Genomic DNA, 14,093 nt, shown 5'->3' with positions numbered 1-14,093 from the left:
GGAAATTCCAATCAAACTGAATTTTTTAAGTTTTCAAATAATAGCCCTGTTTTATATATATACACATATATGACTGGCTTTGCATGAAACACAGTGACTCATTCAAAGTGAGCCAACAGTTTTGAAATTACAAGAAGCAAGGATTGAATCGCTGTCTGGAAGGAGATGAGTCAGTGCAGGCTAAAATGGCAGCTTCTAGAAAGTTATGGAACTTGAGCTTGACCTTAAAATAGGTAAAATTTAGCTGAGGGCTTTCAGTTTTCAGGATACAACATTAACAAGAGATGGCAGTAAAAAACAGTATGTTGTGAAGAAAAGATGAAAAGATTTGCCTGACAGAAGTAGAGGGTACACTTTGGAGAGAGATGGACTAGAAAGATGAGATCAAGTCAGACTAAACCATCATAAATATCAGAATTGACCTCAATCCCATGAAAAATGGAAAATCATTACAGGTTCTTGTCTGAAGGAAAGATGATGAAAACGGTATTTTAAGTTGTCTGATTTACTTGTAAGTCATGTGCAGGATGAATTGGTATGTAGAAAGATCAGATATTACTTCAGAAACTGTTCCAAAAATTTAAGAAGTTCCCATATGGCCTAATGAGTCCTGAAATTCTTTAATATTTAACTTAAATTCAAACATGGAAGATTAGAAGTTAAGGCAGTTTATGGGCTGTTAAAGACTTGGGTTCCACAGAGTGGTTTTTTTTTGGTTTTTTTTAATCCCAATTAATTTCTCTTTTTTTTCGATTAATGCCATTTTATATACTTACAAATTTAGAAATTCTTGTATTTATTTAGTATACTTTTCAAAAAATAACTGTCTTTCACTGATTTTTCCCCTACTCCTCTGTTCCTCTCTCAAATACAACCACATTTAAAACTTTGAGCTGTTTTGGTGTTTATTTCCATGTTTCGGGGCTTTCCTAGTGGCTCAGAAAGTAAAGAATTTGCATTGTTGCACTCCTTCCCAATCTGAACTCTCATGCCCTACGCCTTCTTCAAAGTCACTGTTTGGAGATTTTTCCCTTTGTTATTCTTTGTTTGATCCCTATTTCTTAGATCGTGTACCATTTTGTTCTTTGCTTCTTCATTTACTTCACTGGAGTGTATCCTTCTAGAAGTTTGAAAATGGGTATGTCCTTCCATTTCCAAAACCTTTTTCTATTCACTCTTCAATTGACCTATAAATCCATTGCTGTTCTTTTTCCTAATCATTCAAATATAGCTTGTTTTATTTTTAATTTTAGAAGCTATTAGGGTGTCTTCTTTATCCCTTTTTTCTGAAATTTCATAGTATGTATTGGTATAGACTGTTTTTCTTTTATTATTCTGGGCAGTAGGTGGGCCCCTTCAAGTGTGTTATACCTGGGAGATTTTTGAAATGTTCTTATTTCTCTGATTATGTTTTTGTTTTCTCTTTAAGAAATCCTTTCTAGTTGGTTACTGGATTGCTTAACTCCATCCTTTATTTCTTTATTTCATTTGTGTCTGTCATTTTGTGGGTTTCCTCCCACCCAGGAATTCTTAATTTTATCTTGGGCCTTTTATTGGATATTTTTATGTTAGCTGTCACTTGAAGTGCAAGAAGGTTTATTCAGGGGGGAAACACAATCCATAGGCAGACTGTGGGCTGCCTCGGATCCAGGAAAGGCCGTCTGTTATACTTCTTAATCTCCAAGAAGTTTTCTTTGCTCTCTTATTATTCTTTTGTCTTAGCATGCTGTTCTTTTTTTTTTTTTTTTTAATGGATATATTTTCTTCTCATGTCCTTAAGTATAGTTTTGAAGCTTTGTTTTGTTCACTATTATCTGTTTGTTTTTTTCAGATTCTTTATTGCTGTTTGTTTGGCTGTCTTTAATATTCAGTTTTCTTTAAAAGGCAGGTAGCTCTTTATTGAACTTTATTAAGAATAAAGTACTAAAGAACTCATTGGAAACTCTGCATGGTGGGATTTGTCTCTTGCCCTGTGGATATGTTCCTGACTGACGGGCATCCTAGGGATTTGGCAGAGCAGGGATCAAAGGTCCATCTATTCCTTTTGTTGACTTTCCATTAACTCCCTGTTTTTAGCCTTAGACCAATATCTTACCATCTCCTGCAACTTAAATCTCTGACATCTGAAACTTTCCAGAAATAAACTAGTTGATGCCTTGTTGAGAAAGAGGGAAAAGGAACCATCACAGACCTTCAGTTAAATCTCTTTTCAGCCTTATGCTTTATTTTTGTCATCTGGTATTTCTGATGACTCTACATTCTAAGCTTTTCAAAGGTTCTTCAAGGCGAAAAGCTTCTTGAGCCTTTTCTCTAAGCACTTCAAGCTAAAGTGTATGTAAGCTATACAGTTGACCATTGAATGATATGGGTCTGAAACACACAGATCCACTTATACATATATTTTTTCCACTAAATCTGTACTGCAATACTATGCTGTCCACAGTTGGTTGAATCTGTGAGCACGGAACCGAGGGTGTGGAGGACCAATTGCAAAGTTATCTGTGGATTTTCAACTGCACCTGGCCAGTGTCCTTAACCCCACGTATTCTTCAAGGGTCAGCTCTTGTTTCCTTGCGCCCTGTTAAGTCAATTAGCATCTCTCCATCTGCTGTGTCCTTTCATGATCTCTTTGTCTTTGAGGGTTATACTTAAAAAAAAACAAATTTCATTCTGTATCATTTTAGTGGGTTCTTTGAAAAAAGAGATCAGTGTATATCACAATCTGTTATTTTTTAAAGTTCAAATTCCTATTTTTAGAGCCATAAGTCAATTTTAGGAATAAAACTGGTTAGGATAAGTTCCCATCTAGTCCTTTGTAATGTATTCCTGTCTATTTCAGGGTAGCTTTTGACTGTAAATCATGGATTTATTTGAACAAGTGTTCCTGTCAAGTATGTGCAGCGTATGCATGACTGCACATCGTATATACACAGGTGCACAACAGGGCTGTGCACTTACATACAGCTTGCCGCATAGCAGCATGTGCAGTTACAGTGTCATCAGTTTTAAAGACCAGCTATTTTTCAGGGAAAGCTTAAAGTGTTTTCAGAATACTTTGAGGAAACTGGCATCACAAAAAGTATTTTATCATAATGAGAATCCATTTTAGAGGACAACACAACTGAATTTGAATTCCAGCTATTCCATTTAAGTAGCTCTTTAACTCAGAAAGCAACTTAATTGCTCCAAACCTCAGTTTCTTGGTCTATTCAATAAGAAGAACAAGACCTATTTCAGGTAATGGAGATTATCAGATAATAATAGTAGCTGTTAAGCACTTGATATAATATCTGAGACATAGTAAGTAGCTGCATTAAAATAAAGCTATTATTATATATTTTTTCTAAATCTTATAATTATCAGTATTTTCCTCATTTCACCCTAAGTAAAACCTGTTACAAATTTTTTATATTCATGATGTCATTTAGAAAATAATTATTCATAGACTATTTGGAAACTGTCGTGCTATTTGTTCTTAAGTAGAATTAAATGTAAATTGGATTTAAGGCCTAATTTTTGGTTGAGTCACTCAAACAACATTATGACCACACTCCAGAATGTCTTTTTAAAATTTTTCAAGGTTAATATAAGCCATTCTAGAATATTTTATTATTAAAGATGTAGAACTAGGTATGTATGTCTTGATAGTTTATTGCCAGGTTTGGTCAAAAGGAACATATTTTTCATTATGAATCTTGAAGACCTTTCAGAAATAAAATGATTATTTCAAATCTGCATTGAAATCCAAAATTAAGTAATTTTTAAATAATATCTTGTATAAAATGACAGTGCTACTCATTGGTGCTTTAACAGTTGATAATCAGCCTCGGTTTGTATAAACACCATTCATGGGTCCTGGTATCTCTGACAGAAGAACTAGGCGAAAGGACTAAGTCAGTGCTTACACATAGAACTGCACTTCCTCTTAATAAATATTTCAGCTTTTTCTCATTTCTTAAGACTGTCTGCATTCATCCTGAATTCTTTCATAGTCCAAGGAAACCTACATACATGAAGGATGATAAGCTATTAAAGAAGACAATGAAATTAATCAGTTCTGTAAATTTTTGTATTTTGCATTGAAAATATTTTTGCATAGTATAAAAGTGTCCTTTTCTATTATAGCCCTACTGGAATGTTTGTTTATTAAAATGTTTGTTTGTTTGTTTAGTAATTACAGTGCATTGATAACCAGTGTAGTCCCAGGGGATTATGATGGAGATTCACAAATGGATGTCCTTCTGACGTATCTTCCCAAAAATCATGCCAGTGGTGAATTAGGAGCTGTTATCTTCTGGGGACAGAATCAAACATTAGGTGAATTTGTTTTAAGTGTCTTTAATATTTGTCACTGGATATTAAAGGAAAAACATGCCTGGTATTCTTAGGTAAATGTAACAAAAATAATGTTCAAAAATTAGTTCAAAAATACAGTTCTTGTGTGTCAGTAATTGTCTCTAAAAATCTTCTTAAAAGTCTGTTTTCTGATTCTCCTTTTTCAACCTAGAAGTGATCTGCAGTCAACTCCAGGGAACAAAATCCATTCTTGTTAGCTTAAGGAAGAGAGATTTATTAAAAGGTTTTTATGCTTTACAGAGTTATTGGGTTGGCTGAAGAACACACACTAAGTTGAACTTTCAGGAACAATTCTCAAAGCCTTTGAAGAAGCTACTGCCCTTTTACCATCAGAAAGCAGTCAGTTGCACAACAAGTGCTCCCTCAGTACTTAGAATTCAGTGATCAGACGTTTAAGACAGAAATGGCAGGAACACAGCCTTCACGCCATTCCTGCCTTGCAAAACCCGTAGTGTATCTAATTAGCAGGGCTTACATTTTATTCAGAATCTTAGATGCAAGGATGTCTGAGAAATGCTGTTTTTGGTTTCTGGTCTCCCCAGTACAGGAAAGCACAAAAAGGTTAAAGGTTGAGAGTCTGTCTACCATGCGTGCGTGCTAAGTCGCTTCAGTCATGTCCAACTCTTTGCGACCCTGTGGACTATAGCTCCCCAGGCTTGTTGTCCATGTGATTCTCCAGGCAAGACAGTCTACCCTATCTTCCCATGAATCTTCAAATCTTATCTGAAAAACCAGTTAATTACACCTGAATGGGCAAATTTTTTCAAAGAACCAGATTTCAAGGACTGAGGAGAGGAGAGCATGGACATTTTAGAATCAAGTAGTTTTGCACATATTGGGTTCTTTACAGCAAAGTCTTAATTGACAGTTGCTCTAGTGGTAAACCGTATATAAAGAAGACTCATGTAAGAGATTTGCAGAATGAAGACTCAAAAGGAAGTTATTATAGTGCTGATATCTTCACTGTAGTCTGAAATGAAAGTGGTAGTCTCTCAGTCGTGTCCAGCGCTGCGACCCCGTGGACTGCAGCCTGCCAGGCTCCTGTGTCCAGGCAGTTCTCCAGGTGAGAATACTGGACTCAGTTGCCATTCCCTTCTGCAGGGATCTTCCATACCCAGGGATTGAACTTATGTCTCCCATATTGCAGACAGATTCTTTACTATCTAAGCCATCAGGGAAGCCCATAGACTTTCCCAATAGTTTATCTTTAAAAACTTGATGTCCACTTAAGTTATAGTGTCTCATTAGTGATTAATGGTGAAAGTTGGAATTAGTTAGAGATGAATCTTGGAAAAAGTGAAAGATTATTCTTGTCCCTGAGTGCAGATATAAAAATATAAAATGCCTGTTCATTTATGTATTTTCTTTTCTTTTACAGATCCTAGCAATATGACCATACTCAATAGGACTTTCCAAGATGAACCACTAATTATGGAGTAAGTATGTGCTTGCTTCCCTTTAGGTGATTTTAAAGTTAGAAACATAAAATCTTTCACGTAGGAAACTACTTTGCTCATTCGTATTGGCTCTGTGTTCATTCTCCCTTTAAAGCTGATAGGGGCCTGCCCTCTTAATTATATGATATTTACTTGCCATGATGGAAGAAAGAGAAAAATGAAATTCATTATTTTGGAAAAAGAAAGAGATTTGTCTTTTTGGTAATAGCTTTGAATGTGTCCATGATGGATCTTTATTGATCCTAGCCATGTCATTATTCAGAGAACTAAGATAACTGTTTTTGAATAAAACTGTTAGTGGTTGATTGGCAGATATGAAGGGTAGAGGATTTCCTCTAGTGACTTAGAACTATTTCTATATTAAGGAAAAACTTTGTCCTTTTTTACAGCTCTTGCTTAGTATTATCATTTATCTCCTTGAAATAGACTCCTGTACCAACATAAGGTTAATTCAAATAGCTGTTAGGATTCTGATAATGATATAGATACTGTCTTGGGGACTAAACAATGTACAGCCACATTCTTGCTTCCAGTGCTGCCTTTTGTACAGGTTTTAAAATCATAGTTGTACATCAATAGGTCAGTGACTATTAGAAGTTTGAACTTTAATCCATGGATTAATCTTTGAAAGGTTCTCAGCTTGATTTATTTTATAATTAGGTGTTTTTTCATTGTTGTTAAAATATTCAATGGCTAGTATAAATTTTTACACCATCTTAGGGATTACTTTTGTGGGTTATTTCCCCTAAGCCCATCTGACTAAATAAGGAGGAGGGTCATGATTCTGAAATTAGTCTCCTTGTTACTCAGAGATAGGCTAGACTATGCAGAGGCTACAGACAACACCAAAATCTCACAACAGAAGTTTATTTCTTGCTCATACTGCATGTCCATTGTGTGTCACTGATAGTCTGTGCTCTTTTGCTAGCGCTCAAGAGTGTCTTACAGGCCCTGTCGTCTGTGGAGCTGGGCCATCTGAAACACATTTTTAGTGCCGAGGTGGCTAGAGGGTCCACTAACAAAAGTTAAACTCGTCACTTCTGACATTCAGTTGACTAGGCAACAGATACTGTTGTATGTTTACCACACCTACGCAAAGTTTGTTTTCTAATTAAATTGGAAGTGAGAATTTAATAGAATAGCTGCTTAATGTTTTTAATGTTTTCTTTTCAGCTTCAATGGTGACTTAATTCCTGATATATTTGGTATCACAAATGAATCCAGCCAGCCACAGATACTATTAGGAAAGTGAGTAAATATGATTATAACCATGTAATTAATTGTACATGTTGGTGATAGAGGGACTGTGTGTCTGTATGAACTGATTGCTTTTACCATTGGGGAGGAAACCCTATCTTATTGGAGACCTTAATTTTTAAAAGGACATTTGGTCAACATATAAATTTCCTCAAACAGTATGGATTTGATCTGTCACTGGTTTCTGTGTAGAGCCAGTTTAATCATTTTATCCCTCTGGAAATTAGAGATATGAACTTTGCAAGTCCCCATTTAAATATTGGTTCATAAGATGTTCTTAGAAATGGAAAGATTTAATCTGAATACTATGGATAGCTGCCATCTTGATTGATTTTCCACCTTACTCATGTTAACTCCCATATGTTTACTGATAAGCCTTGTTCCTTCTGTGTTCAAAGAACAATTAATAATTGCCTGAAAATGTAAACATTTCTCTCTAAGCTCTGGAAACTTTTCCATGTATACTCTATCCTTGACCAGTATGTGTGCTTGTGTATATCCAAGAATGCCACTCTTAGGGAAAACTGCCTGTTACCTTGTGATTTGAAGATTTCCATTATAGTTCCTCTGGATTTGAATAGCACTGTCCTCCTAACACAAGAATTGATGATAGCAAGATACTTTTCATGAGATACCTTCAACTTGGTTAATGTTTTCTATATTTGATGAAGTACACATTTTAAGAGTACAGAATACTTTTTTTTTGTTCACTTTCCAGCAAGTGCAGGGAACCATCTTTATCAATTTGTCTTCCCAGGTACTATAAATCTAATGAATTTTCCTTCTGTGTTTTGGAGAAGTAATGTATTTTTATGATTAGTTTTCAAAATTAGATTCACAGGCACAAAGATGAGTAAATTGTGGAAATTTGAGCTATTCTGAGACGAAACGATCACATTTTCTGTCCCTTTTCTTTTAAAGTTCTCAGTAAAGAATAAAGAATATGAGTGTTTTTATGCTAGTCATAGTGACCTTTTAAAGACTTACTGTGACTCTTTAATGAGAAACCCGTTTTTCTCCTCAAATTTTGAAAACTGTCTGGAAGAGCACACTGCTCAAGAGAGCAACCGAATGTGGCTCTTGCTTTGCCTCTGCAGCCGCGCCTGAGAGGCAATGAGTGTGTGTGTGGCGTGGGAGCCACAGGCCATTCCCTGCCTGTTTACCTTGGGTAGGCGTGTGATGGAAAATGTGGTGGTGATTTCTGGTCTGGTGTATTTTATGGCAATCTGTTATTTTATGACAGTCTCCATTTTAGTGACAGAAATACTTGGAATATCTTTAATATGATATGGCTTGACCTTATGAAATTTAAACTTATGAAACAGTTATTGTAGATAATTGAAAAATAACAACTGCCTAGAAAAAAATAACTACCTGGATATTATGTGATAATGTCAGAAATTATTTATTTGTTCTGAATTCTACATAGTGTTTTTGTCCTCTGATGCTTCTTTAAAAACTTATTCTGCCTGAACATATATTCACTTTTACTCTTTTACACATTATACTCTGATATACTACAGTATACTGGAGTAGTACTCTGCTGTTTCAAGATATTTATCATTTAAACTTCAGTTACAGATTAAACAATAGTGGCTAACCCTATTATAGGTAACAAGTTTGTGTCCAAGATTTGTCCTGATACGACCTTTTAAAATGAAGTTATGTAAATTGGCAGCAAAGAATTTCTGTCAAGAGCATTGTTAGGATGACTATAGCTAGCATTATCATGATTTAGACAAAAGAAAGCTGAAGATTTCTGTATTGGGGCAAGCATTAATATGTTACTAAAATAAGATATATGTATTTAGTCATATCCATTTTATAATTTATAGACATATGATTAGGTGCATAAGTTAAAAAGCCATTGGTATTAACATTTTGGACTATTTGTGTGACTTCAGTTTGGCAGTGCACTCCTATCTATCAAGAAACCTAATCTACCTTTTGCAGCTTAAATATTGTGCTTATTTATGCCTGACCCCAAGATTATCTTAATCAAATTTGACTCGAACCTAAACTTCTGGAAAATTTTGCAGTGATCTTTGGATAGAGCGCTAAGTATTCCCATGGGATTGTGCTGAAAAGCCCACGGCTGTAAGTGGCCCAGTATAGGCATGGAACATGGAAAAAGGAGACTGCCCACGGATAAAACTAACATGATCTGGACTAAGCATGCAGGTGGTCAGTCTAAGCCAGCAACAGAGATAGGTAGAAGAATCCCTTTTACTTGGTACAGTGGGGTTATCTGATAAGGACAGAAATGGTGCTAAATCTCCTATGTTAAATGTGCAAAGGTGAGGCTTCAGTTTGCCCCTCCACCTCACTTCATAATGACTTGAAATAATGTAATAATGTGCCACATTATTTAGAAATAACACCTAGCTATTAAGTGTTAGAGCAGCTTTTGCAATGATGTGAGGTTATCGTTATTGAGCATTTTCTGTAAAAGGGTATTTGAAACTGATGTTGCATAAGCGTTCAGAATGTTGTTTTTAGTACTGACGTGAAAACACTTGAACCTGTGATTTTAATCAAAGCCAAATGTAATGTTGGTCTGTTCAGATTTTCTATGATTCATATACAGAATTCAAACACATAACTGGGTCAGGCCCAAGGTGTACACCTGGGAATATTAATGTAGGTATGTGACAGACTTTTGCCATACTCTTTACTTCACAAGCATCTGCTTGAATATTTTGAATGAAATATTAATGGCACTGGAAGCAGCCATTTCTAACTTAGTTATGTGGGTGGATATTTTTCCTCCATTAGCAGAAAAAACTATCTTCTATTTAAATATAGGTATTTAATCTCAATTCAGAAATCTCTTTTTTGTATGTAACCGTGTAATCTTCTCACATTATAATCAATGACTGATTTATTAAATCACCATTCATTTTTACTGCTGATTTTGTTTGCTTGCTGGAGCATTACAGAAAATACTGCCAATATTTATCTTAATGAAATAATATATTTTTCATGTAAATCTATTATTTAGAAAAAAATATGAAAATTAAGAGATTTATAACACAAAAGGAAACCAAGTAAAAGCTCTCAAGAGAGCTTTTAACTTTATTATCAGCATCAATACTCATAATCCTAACAGAAAAGCTAGCTCTGATATGATTCATATTTTCTTAGAATTCCCCTACCAGCCCCTTCTCTTTCTCACCTTATACACCGTTTGTATTTTGAACATCGTTGTTTAAAGAAATCTATTAGGACTTGAGAAATAAGTTTTTTATTGGTATTTGCATAGAAACAGAGCATCGGTTTTCTAACTTTTCTCTTTTCCTAAAGAAACTTTGCTGTTGGAGATGAATTCACTAATTCTCTCTTTTCTCTTCTAGACCTTTTTTTTTTTTTTCTTTCCTCTCAAAACTAAGCCACAGAAATAGTGAAGAGCTTTAGCCTGATGCCTTAGAATTGTACATGCTGTCATTATTTCCAGTGACATGTTACTGAAGGATCCATAATTTTATTTCCTGGAGTCCTATCAGAAGCTTTGGGGAGTCAGTTAAATGACCCCTGATTCCCTGGTGATTTATCATACTGCTTTGTTTTATGTTCTGGTTGGCAGTGTTGTGTGTTAAGTGAACTTTTGATTTCTTCTAAGCGAATTTAAGATGTTAGTCTTAAGATTTACTCACTGTTTTTAGTTAAATATTACATTTTTTAGATGTGTTTCCTTTGTAGTAATCTTTCAGAAAAAGAGCTTCTTTTGAGTTTCTGTGTGAGTAAATTCAACAATAATAGTTCATGAATATTGATGAATTTAAAAGTGTTTTGAATTCAACATATTTCTATTAACATATATCAAAAAATGTGTTTCCTTCTTTGAGATGAAAGCATTTTCTTTTACTTATTACTTGTTGCATATGTAACGAGCACAGTTAGAGCAGCTTATGTATAGAGCAAATTTTGAGTAAGCTTGGTATATATTATCATTTCAAATTTAGGTTAAAGTGAATCAAAATAATTTGTAATTCCTGAAACTGCAGGTTAAGTCCTCTTTCATTAGCGTCCTGTTGCATGATTTAAGTATGCATATGCTGTTGAGAATGCCCTACAGGTACTTGGTTTTTAACAGTCTGGAGGCCTAGGCTCTGAGCTTCATGCAGTTCCCTGAGTTCCATAGTAGTCCTGAGTAGAGATGGGAGCCTGTGGTTCTCCTCAGACTTCCAACTCTTCCGTTTCCCTGACCTAGGATTTCTCTCAGGTATAATATTACCCTATGGACGTAGGAACTTTTGGGCAAAGTAAGGATATGGCTCAAAGAAATCTCCACGTTCTCTTTTACGAATGTAAGATGCTGTTTCTTAGAGGTCCTAAAGATTTATCTGGTCCGTCCCACACCTTTGATTCTAATAGAGGTCCAAGAGTAAATGAATAACCCATCAATTATTTACCAGAGTAATTCTGTTCTCCAGAGATGCTTCTTTTCCCACTCTTCTCTCATGTATCCAACTGTGCACCATGCCCCTCCTGAGGAGGCGTACTTCAGGTTGTACAACTTACTGTGCTCTGTAAGGCTTGGGGTTGGATGGGGAGCAATGAGAAGAAAGAAAATCTCAAACAAGCCTATTTGTATTTTTAAATAACTACTTAGTAACTCTGGAGTTGGCAGTTTGCATGGACTGTCTCATGTTTTTCTCACAACAGATAGCTATGTAGCTCAAGGAGCCAGGTAATTCAAAGGGTAAGTGACCATCGCAATATATAAATAAATGGCAGATTTGGCATTTGAATCTTGGTCTTCCAAGATTGTGCTCTTGGTCTTCCAAGTTTGTATTCTTGCCTTCAGTTATGTACAGCCATTACCATTGTTCTCATTACAGGGGGCCTTGGTGGTGCTCCAGCATGGTTAGCTTAGAATTCCTCGTAGCATAGTGGTTGTTTTCCAAGAAGGAGCAATACAAGCGGTGTAGACAGAAGCTGGAGATCTCTTTAAGGTCCAGTCCTAGCAGTAAAACAGCATCACTGCTGCATTCTAATCAAAGAACTAGCTAATATTCTAGGGAATTTGAGGATTATGGACTCTACCTGTTGATGTGAGCACGTCTTAATTGAAATGTACAAGAGTATGTGGGATAGGAAATACTCTGGCCATCTTTGGAAACACAGTATAGTGGGCTGTGTTTATTTACTTTTATGATAAGTGAAGACTTGCAAAGGAACTTGCAAACACAGATCATTTAAGCAGTTAGATCCTCAGGTTTCATAGGCACTCCTACCTAAAATTGATGAGCCTGAGTATGTACCCATTATCACAATAACTTTCTTCTTTTTCATATAAGAATGCCATATTCCTTGAGGCTTCCCTAGTGACTCAGCAGTAGAGAAACCACCTACAATGCAGGAACCTCAGGAGACATGGGTTTGATCTCTGGGTTGGGAAGATCCCATGGAGGAGGGCATGGCAACCCACTCCAATATTCTTGCTAGGAGAATCCCATGGTAAGAGGAGCCTGGCTATGGTCCATAGGGTCACAAAGAGTCAGACACGACTGAAATGACTTAGCACACCATACTCCTTACCCTTCCTAAATCTCACAAATGGTACATTTCCAGGGGAGTAAAAACCCATAGAGCACCAAATACAGATACGGTAAACTAATAGAATCTCCAGATTTTCCTCTTTCATAATACCTTCAGATGAAGCTTAGTAGCAAAAAGAGCACTTTGATCCACGTTTAAGATGTTCTGAACTCAGGCGTGCTAGAGAAGGGTTGTGGGAGTATGACAGCTTTTGTAAAAAACTTGGCCTCCTCCATTCCCTTACTACTGTCAAAGAATCTAATAATTACTGAGAGAGGGTCCTGGGAGAGCATAGCAAAGAGTATCCATGCTGCTGCTGCTGCTAAGTCACTTCAGTCGTGTCCGATTCTGTGTGACCCCAATAGACGGCAGCCCATCAGGCTCCCCGTCCCTGGGATTCTCCAGGCAAGAACACTGGAGTGGGTTGCCATTTCCTTCTCCAGTGCATGAAAGTGAAAAGTGAAAGTGAAGTCGCTTAGTCGTGTCCGACTCTTAGCGACCCCATGGACTACAGCCTTCCAGGCTTCTCAGTCCATGGGATTTTCCAGGCACGAGTACTAGAGTGGGGTGCCATTGCCTTCTCTGAGAGTATCCATAAGAAACGCCAATTTCAGTAGAGCCAACCTTTTAGCTATTCTTAGTACTTTGTCCCTAAGACACATAATTAAATGGAAAGAAGGTACTTTTCATGCCAATGTAGTTTTGGATCATGACCATGATTGTTTCAGGTGTGACTGGAATGTTCTCAAGGACCACTAAACCTATGGATAAAACTTTTCCATAATTTATTTCATTTTTGGTACCCATTTGTTGTAACATAGTAGCTAAAATCTATTTTATCAAATCATATCAAGAAAATTCCATTTAAAGTCAGATATCTTATTTTGTCTTATGAAACGTTTATTCTTTTCTTTCTCGTATTGATAGAAAATAAGCTTACATGTTGGTTCCATGAGTGAAATAATTTTTGGTAGTGTATACCTTTTTCCCTTATTAAACTCATGGGGGAAATGTGGTATGTCTAAACAAATAAGAAATAAATGGTATTATTTCTCATTTTTATGATTCAGTTCAGTTGCTCAGTTGTGTCTGACTCTTTGCAACCCCATGAATCGCAGCACACCAGGACTCCCTGTCCATCACCAACTCCCAGAGTTCACTCAAACTCATGTCCATTGAGTCGGTGATTCCACCCAGCCATCTCATCCTCTGTCATCCCCTTTCCCTCCTGCCCCCAATCCCTCCCAGCATCAGGGTCTTTTCCAATGAGTCAGCTCTTTGCATGAGGTGGCCAAAGTACTGGAGTTTCAGCTTTAGCATCATTCCTTCCAAAGAACACCCAGGACTGATCTCCTTTAGAAAGGATGGATTACTTTTATTTAATTACTCCAAAAAGCCAGATTCCAGAGTTCAGTATTCACATACATTTAATCAACTAATACATTTTTATCATACTACTATATTATAAATTATTTTAGCTGT

General features: G+C 36.2%; 1 protein-coding gene across 2 annotated transcripts in view; it reads left to right on the top strand.

Annotated features, from left to right (window-relative positions):
- Nucleotides 1-14,093, top strand: part of ITFG1 (integrin alpha FG-GAP repeat containing 1) — a 308,752-nt gene that overhangs the window by 2,762 nt on the left and 291,897 nt on the right. For both annotated transcript variants that reach the window (XM_086350567.1, XM_086350568.1), the window contains exons 3-5: nt 4,172-4,317; nt 5,735-5,792; nt 6,987-7,061. In XM_086350567.1, the coding sequence (XP_086206693.1) occupies nt 4,172-4,317; nt 5,735-5,792; nt 6,987-7,061 (279 nt within the window). The remainder of the gene's footprint in view (nt 1-4,171; nt 4,318-5,734; nt 5,793-6,986; nt 7,062-14,093) is intronic.

The sequence above is a fragment of the Bos grunniens genome, chromosome 18 (assembly GCF_055505025.1).
Source record: "Bos grunniens cultivar Pamir isolate PY7600 chromosome 18, Bosgru_T2T1.0, whole genome shotgun sequence".
Classification (NCBI taxonomy): domain Eukaryota; kingdom Metazoa; phylum Chordata; class Mammalia; order Artiodactyla; family Bovidae; genus Bos; species Bos grunniens.
Note: the sequence above shows the minus strand (reverse complement) of the source record. Positions and strands in the feature narration are given on the sequence as shown.